Source organism: Filicampus tigris, chromosome 12, assembly GCF_054856515.1.
Source record: "Filicampus tigris isolate MCC_2025a chromosome 12, RoL_Ftig_1.0, whole genome shotgun sequence".
Classification (NCBI taxonomy): Eukaryota; Metazoa; Chordata; class Actinopteri; order Syngnathiformes; family Syngnathidae; genus Filicampus; species Filicampus tigris.
The window spans coordinates 2744352-2752500 of record NC_141228.1 but is presented as its reverse complement, the minus strand read 5'-3'; the positions used below and the strand labels follow the sequence as shown (position 1 = coordinate 2752500).

Below are 8149 nucleotides of genomic sequence, written 5' to 3'. Positions count from 1 at the left end.
CCTACAGATTGTACTTTGTGATTCCAAACCAGGTTATGTTTGTTGTTTGACTGTTGAAGGTATTCCTTTGTATGTTGCGCCCAAAAAAGACAAGTAGGGCCAATTATAATATCAGTAATGTTTGTTTTCTTACAAAATAGATTCGATTTTTTTTTCTTTTAAATTTCACAGGAAAAAGTTTGTCTTAGACGTTCTATGACTTTGCTTATGTGATACTGTCTCATTTGAAGTGTGTTTGGGATAGACGTAAGTTAAATTCTTTTCTCCTCTCATCTTTCATTTCATACAGGGGGTCCCCAGACAGAGAGGGGGGTGTAAGTACACTTACATTTAGTACACATTGAAGTACATCAGACATTTTTTCCATTTGGAAATTGCGGTACAAGCTTGATGTAGTAAAATTGGCGCTCTAGTTGTTTTGTTTTGAAGAACTTTATGGATTCTAGTGTTGGTATATAGTACAGTGGTACCTCTACTTACGAAATTAATTGGTTCTGTAAGAAATTTCTTAAGTAGAACATTTTGTAAGTAGAGACACGTTTTCCATGTAAATGCCCTAATACGTTCCAAGCCCCCCAATATTGAGACATAAATGTTTTATAAAGCATAAAAATGCATGAAAACATGTAACAAATACATGTTACAATTAGATTATTGCACAATAAATGAGAGTTGTGCATAATGTAAAAAAAAACAAAGAATGAAGTAAAGAATAAAAATGATGGTCGTTTACCTTTTAATTGCTGTGCTCATCGCTTTTTGCCCTCTTTGGTTCATGTTCTCTCTGAGAAGTGGTTTTTGCCTGGCGTTTTGTAAAGAACTGATTTAATAACGTGACGACTGTTGATACATTATGGTCATATTCTTTGGCGAGATCAACCAAACACATCTCCCTTTCATACTTTTCTATTATCTCTTGCTTTGTTTGTATGGACCAAAAAAAAGATTTTCTTCTTTTTTTCTTTTCCTCTTTTCTAATTCTCGTACGGAACACCTCATGGCCCGAGGGGCGAATGACAAGGACGCTGCATAGACATATCTATCACATATCTATCTATCTGCACACATAGACACATAAGGTAGAGGTCCCTCTTAGCCAATGGGATGCCAGGAAGATGCTAGGCTAGCCAATGGCAGAGCAGCTATGAGTATGTTGCGTTCAGGAAACTCCGGAGCTGCGAGTCGCAGCCTATACTGCGAATATCAGCCCATACTTTTACCTTTCGTATCCTGAAATTTCTTTTGTAACTAGAGGCAATATTTTCCTGTTGAGCCGTTTCGTAACTTGAAAATTTCGTATGAAGAGACGTTCGTAAGTAGAGGTACCACTGTAGTTACTTGAGTTGTCATTAAAATACATACATTTAATTTTCTTTGTCCTTTTTACTTGCCAGGATCCCCAAGAGGTTGAATCGGTACTGAATACTGTGAAGTTCTAGTCCTCATAGTAGACTAGCATGTAGAGTAGAACAGTATACTGTATGGCCCTTTAAGGTGGTATGTCACCAAGCGACAAAGGCTTGCAAGTGTTTGCGCACATAGCAAATATTTTTTCATCAGGGTTTGTTCAAGGTTGCAAAGACCGTTAAACAGAGCTGGGCATCGCCTATTTCCCGTCTGCATATGTAATCGACCCACGTGGTCCCAGTTGGTCCGAGTCAGCCAAGCGACGTCGAGAACGGACTTAACCTGTACCACATCACACGCAGGAGCCGCACTCCTGACACGTGGCCGAGTAAGGAAATCATGAAAAATAAAACAGTGTTGTGTACCTTGCTGTCCCACAGACGCAATGACATGTGCCCCATATTGCAATGACGTGTGCCCCATATTTCACCGATCACCACGCTGTGCGTGTGTGTGTGTGTGTCTGTTGTTTTTGTTTGATATTTTTTCTTTGTTTGGTGGAGTTTCTGCTCATACGGCGCCTGCTTGTGACGTGAAGATTACGTTCTCGACGCCGATTGGCTTTCGTAGACGAGGGATGAACCGGGACCAAGTGGTCGATTGAATATGCAGGACGAAATGCGGTGGTGGTTAGGCGATGCCCAGCTCGACCGTTAGAATTGTTTGCGTACGACCAGCTTTGCAACCTTTAACAAACCCTGACAAAAAACATTAATAATTATATAATAATTTGTGTGCAAATACTTGCAACCCTTGGCCACTTAGTGAGATACAGGCATTACGTTTGAGTATATTCTCAATTAGAAGACTCTGAGGTCGCGAGTAACACATTGTTATTATTGGTGATATTGTTGTTAGTCAAAAATTACAACTCACACTGTGATAAGGCTTATTTTCATACTAGCAATGCAAAATAAACCAATTACTTTTTCACCTAAATATTACTGAGGCGATGTAAGCACCTGTCAAATATTCTCACTCATGAAATGAGGAATGATTGTAATTGTTCTGAGGGCCGTATTTCACTATCTTCTCTTCTCAGTCTCAGAGGAAGACCAATGGAGCCCCAAATGGATTCTATGGAGAAATTGACTGGGAACGTTATGTAAGAACCCATTTAACAATTTTGACACATGGGAGCCTAATGTATCGCCAGATTACCTTAAAGCACTCAGTGTCAATCATACAATTTATATCTCCCATTAATGGAGCTTTACATTGATTCATTGCATTTCAGAATTCTCCTGAGGTGGATGAAGAGGGTTATAGCATCAGACCTGAAGATGAGGCAGACCAGGAAAATATCCTCAAACATTGCTTGATAAATAGTATTTCACTGTGGATGAACAAGATTCATCCTTTGATATTTTTTTTTCATGCAGTTTGCAGTTGTGTATTTGCACATGAAAGACTTTTGGGACTAAAATGCAACAGTTTTTTAATAGAGATTCATTTGATGTAGTCGCTCATTTTTCAAGGCTTAACATGTTCAAAAAGTAAAGTCCAATGTTTTCTACACACCCGAGCATCACCATACTTGTACGAGTTCCATGCACGTCCAAACACCTTTAGCAATTCACACCAAAACAATTGAGTCTGCTGCTGCAACATTTCAAAGGTGAGAGCTTACTTCACTCAAATTTGCATGTTACTCATTGTTTTTATTGTCAAGTATACTCTAAAGTTGTCGGTTTTACACTAATAAAACTGCTTTTCTTTTCATTCGAAAACACATCGTGAGGATAGACAAATTTCATCCGGGATGCAGGTCTTACATGATGGATTTTCAGTTTTTGTTCGTTGAACAATTACAGTATTTGAAGATTTGAACACTAATCCTTGACACTTCTTTACCACATTGCCCCAAGTCCCATTTCTTCTCTTCTGATGAGTCGGAAGAAGAGGAAGACCACAGGAAAAAGTTCAAAATTAAAATTAAGCCCCTCCCATCTGATCAAGTTGTGGCAGTGCCCTCAGTTGAAGAGCTCAAAGCCTCCATAGGCAACATTGCTTTATCTCCTTCGCCTCTGGTGAGTAACTTGGCTAACATTTGTGATTCTCATAAACAAAGTGCTGCATTCATAATGAGCATGTGCAAGTTACTCCTGGTTTTTCACATTTTCATCCTCTTTAATCCTGCTCTGTCGTGCGTGTGGCCCAAACACTATCTCAATGTGGCCCGCGGGTCGAGAAATCGCATGTCAATCAGTTCCAACTTGTAACCATTCAAATCACAGACGGTCATAATCAAATCGTAGATAGTGGGTGAAAAGATGGACAAACTGGTGAGCTAGCTGGGAGGAAGTTGTCCCCTCAGTGGCGTGGCATCAGTGTGCCATGGGGCAAAATGTGATTGATCGGACAGAGTAGTATCTTGTGTGTGTGGTTATAATTTCAAACAGAATTTATGTTTATTTTGGTTTTATTACATTTAGCAGCAGTTGCGATTATTAAAGTTGTCCATCTCTAACGTAAACTGACTCAAAATGGTAAAAAGAAATCTGGATAGTTATAGATAATTATCAAAACTTTGCACATGAGTGGTGCGCAGGTGCTCATGCACGCTGAAAATATTCAAGTGCCGCTCCCGTTTCACACATGAATACAAAAATTTCTCCCGTCATTCAGCCTCACAGCAAACGCTCCTGTGAGCGAGAACAAATTACCCCAGTGACAAGACAATTATTTCTTTGAGGCGGGTTGCCGATGTTTGCATTTGAATTTTGCTGACAGAAAGTTGATGTTATGGTCGCGAAGCTAATGACTGCTAGATGGTAGTTAATGGGTGAAGGGTAGAAATTTAATTGATATTTATGTGAGACGAAAACCTGATGTAACCTAACCTTTCCTGATTAGTTACTCTAGTGCCTCCTGTGAAATAAATTTTTATGCACTTAGAATGATCAATACACGCACAAGAAAAATAATGACAGACAGCCGCTTGAGCAGCTCAAAAATACTAAATATTAAGTCTAAGAGGGCAAAATCTCTTTTGTCACATAATTTGCCACTAAGCATGGAAATAAGGGACACCTGCTAATGTAACCCATGCAACTTGTAATCTGTAACAAAGGCAGACAATGATAGCCAAGAGTGTGTCACTTTTAGACAGCCTTGTTCCTTTTCTAATAGCGAAGAGACCATGACTTTAAAATTACCTGTAAAGTATTATTTTTCTCCACACAAAACCCAGGCGTTGGTAACATCAGTGGCTGCACTTTATAGTTTAGGCCAAACAACCTTTGGATACACAAGACAATATCATGTACTTCTAGCTTCATTTTATACATATGGTAATGCAGCATTTTCTGTTATTGAAGATGTGGCTTCACGAGTAACTATTCAGTTTAATGAAGGCCAAATACTTCAGTGCGAATCAGTTTGTTGTGAGCGAGTAGCTTTTGAAAGTAGCAATTATTGTACACGTATGAGACCAAGCCTTTTTCTATGACATGCTACATGAATTTGTTATATTGTACTTTACTTCAGTTTAACCTGCTCATGATTGGAAATATACTTGTAGCAGAAATGTGAATAGACTGCTGTTTTGCTTTCCTTGCCTCTCTACATAAAGGGAACTAATCTCAGTTTGAATTCTAGACTAAAATGCAAATCCTTACTCCTGAAATAGGTTAAAAATACTTCCTTTCTTCTAAATATTGTGGCCTTTCATTGAGGTTTTGACATTCGCACAAGTTTGGTAGAGTTTCCAGCAGTAATCTCAGCATTCTCCCATTTACTGTATGTAGCATCTGGCACACAAAGCACTCCTGCCACAACAACACCCATCTGCTGATGACGCGGTGCCAAAAGAACACACTGCGAAAATGGTGCTTAGTTAATAAGGGCCAAAAATAGGAATACGAATTGTGACATGAGTGTCATACCTCTATTCAGCAGTAAGGACAGGTAGCTTGGGTAACCGTCCTGAATAATTCAGTCTCATTCAGCTGTTTTGGGTTGCCAATAGTCACATGAGCTCTGGCTCTCAATAATTAATGTGGGCGTCTGGGTTCAACCAGTACGACTGTAGCTATGTTGAACTGATCAGGTGTGGAAGACAGTCATTGTGCGCATTTGTGCAAGAGACACCTGTAGTGGTATAAAATGACATTTATTGTTATTATTTATTCATTTATTTATTGGTCTCATGATAAATGAGGAGCTGCATTAACCCATTAAGGCCGGGAGTGCATATCTGCTTTCTTACCACTAAAGCCGGGAGAGCAACTCTATAAACAGTTGGGTTGAAAATAGCACAATTTTGGGTCAAAAAAGGACGGATCCATGACTTCGGTTAGGATTATCTGACCTAACTTCCTGGGTTGTTTTGCAAGAAAACAGTCAACCAAAAATGGGCAGTTTTATACAAAACAACCCCAAAATATGGGCTGTTTTGTACAAAACAACGCAAGAAGTGGGTTCAAATTGACCCAATTTGTGGATTGGTCCATTTTTTTATCCAAAATTGTGTTATTTTTAATCCAACTGTTTTTTGAGAATATACGTCATTTTCTTTTTTTAACCCAATTCTTGGTCTCCTAGCCAATAAAATGCATCGGAATATACACATAACGGTGTTGTGCCTCCTTGGGGGATGTCGGTAATGTCCACCAGTAATGGCGAACGCCGTCAGGGTGAAAAAGACGACGCACTTGCGGACTTTCAACTAGTGGAACCAGTTGAACGTGATCAGTCTTAAAACAGCCCAGTTTTTGGGGTTGTTTTGTACAAAACTACCAATTTTCGCGGTTGTTTACTGCAGAAAACAACCCAGAAAGTTGTGTCAAATTGACCCAAGTAGTGGATCGGTCCTATTTTGACCCAAAATTGTATTTTTAACCCAACTATTTCTAGAGGTTAATATATATGTTTGTAGACAATGACAATATCTTCGTCTTTGTAACAGAATAGAGGATGGGATTTACTACTTGATTTTTTTAAAGTTAAAAATAGTGCTTGCTTCTCTTGCACTGATAAAAAAAATTAAGTTATTTTTACATCTTAGATTGAAACAGTCACAATTAATAAACTTGGCCCAGTTTAAACGCCACATGTCTAAGTTTTCAATTTCTTTTGGAAATATGTTTCTATCTGCTACAGAGGCTGAGATATTATTTTATAGATGTTGAATTTCTGGGAAAACCCATGTTTTTGAGGGGGATTCCAAAGGTAGGTTTTGGGCAGCTGTTGGTCCAGGCGCTGTTGAGCCAGACGCTCCAGGCTTTAATGGGTTGAACTGTACATTCGACTCAGGTTTTGCTACACTTTTGTCTTTTAAAGCAGCATACCTCCATGTAAAAAGAAAGCACATTGCGAAGAAGAGCCTAACTATATTGCGGCCGACTAGTAGACCACAGACCGCTCCCAAGTTGACAGCGAGGGGTGTAGGGGGAGAAATAAAAAGTTGGTATGTGTGTGTGCTTGCTATTATTATTATTATTATTATTAATTATTATTATTATTACATGTTTTGTTAGTGTACACTACAGCTTGCAAACTCTATCAGTCTCATGTCCACAAAAAAGTTATTTTTTCTAAATAAAATGAAAAAAAATAAAATAAAAATAAATGAATAAAGGCAGTTAACTTTTACATGTGGAAACAACAAAAAAATATTTTCCTGTCCCTTCAAATATGGTTCTGAGCTGAGCAGGTGGCCTTGAATTTTAGCTCACTGGTCTGAGCTCCCAAACTGGAGACATGCCGGCGGCGCGGATTTCAACTCTAGAGGTGGGTTGATGCCGCTAGAGTTAAACGGCACCGGTTGCACATATCCGCCGCCAATAGTGGGTTGAGGTGCACCTGGCATTACATCCCCCACCAACACCACCTCGACAATAGAAATGGTCAATCGCGGGAGGTTGACTGCTTGAAAAGTAGATCTTGGGTTAAAAATGGTTTGCACCCCTGACAGTTTACAAGGGGCACTGCCAAGGTATAACTACAATCTAATAAGGTAAAATGAAATACATTATTTTCAGTAGTTGATTTCATGAAGCAAATAAGGTAAACAGGATAGTAAAAAAAACGAATGTTTGCTGATAATGATAATGACGATCAACACCACCATAAAACACTGTAACCATATTGTTGAATGTTTTTTGTCATTGTCTTTCAAACTGAAGGATTGTTGCAACATTTTGGTTCTAGCTCTTTGATTTTAAACCCAGATGGCACTTAATTAAATAGGAAAGTATATCTGTGGCATCAGATTCAGAATCTGAATTAAAAATACTGAATTTTATTACGATCAAAACATTCAGTGTATACTTTTGAGCTTTGAAAATGTAATATGCGGCTGTAAATTCAACATTCGGTTGAAGGTTTAGCTGCAAATTCAACATTCAGCTTGAATTTCAACATTCAGATCCAAATTCAACTTTCACCTGCTTTTTCAATATTCAGCTGCAAATTAACAGCCGCTTCAAATTAGGGTGCAAAATGTTACCTCCGGGCCATGAGCAGAAGGCCGGCCAAAGCAATCAATGAAGCAGTCATCCAACCTCAGCCATTCAATGGCCAACATTGTTTACTGGCTTTGGATGCTGCTGCCTCTAATGCTTAGGTCTGGTAGGCCTGGTGAACCAGACGTTTCAAAGATAAACTTGAAGCTGAATGTTGAATTTGCCTCTCCCTGAGCCTCCACCTTATTGTGGTGGACCGTGGAGGGTGTTGTGTGTCCCAGTGATCCTTGGAGCTATGTTCTCTTGGGGATTTATGCCCCTGGCAGGGTCACCCA

General features: G+C 39.1%; 1 protein-coding gene across 11 annotated transcripts in view; it reads left to right on the top strand.

Annotated features, from left to right (window-relative positions):
- sgip1a (SH3GL interacting endocytic adaptor 1a) overlaps nt 1-8149 on the top strand; it is an 87197-nt gene that overhangs the window by 38426 nt on the left and 40622 nt on the right. For 7 of the 11 annotated variants that reach the window (XM_086046456.1, XM_086046451.1, XM_086046455.1 and 4 more), the window contains exons 4-8: nt 290-314; nt 1395-1415; nt 2450-2512; nt 2645-2708; nt 3262-3437. In XM_086046456.1, coding sequence (XP_085902582.1) covers nt 290-314; nt 1395-1415; nt 2450-2512; nt 2645-2708; nt 3262-3437 — 349 coding nt within the window. Of the gene's footprint in view, nt 1-289; nt 315-1394; nt 1416-2449; nt 2513-2644; nt 2711-3261; nt 3438-8149 lie in introns of all 11 variants that reach the window. The other 4 variants (XM_086046449.1, XM_086046452.1, XM_086046453.1 and 1 more) reach the window with 4 other exon arrangements.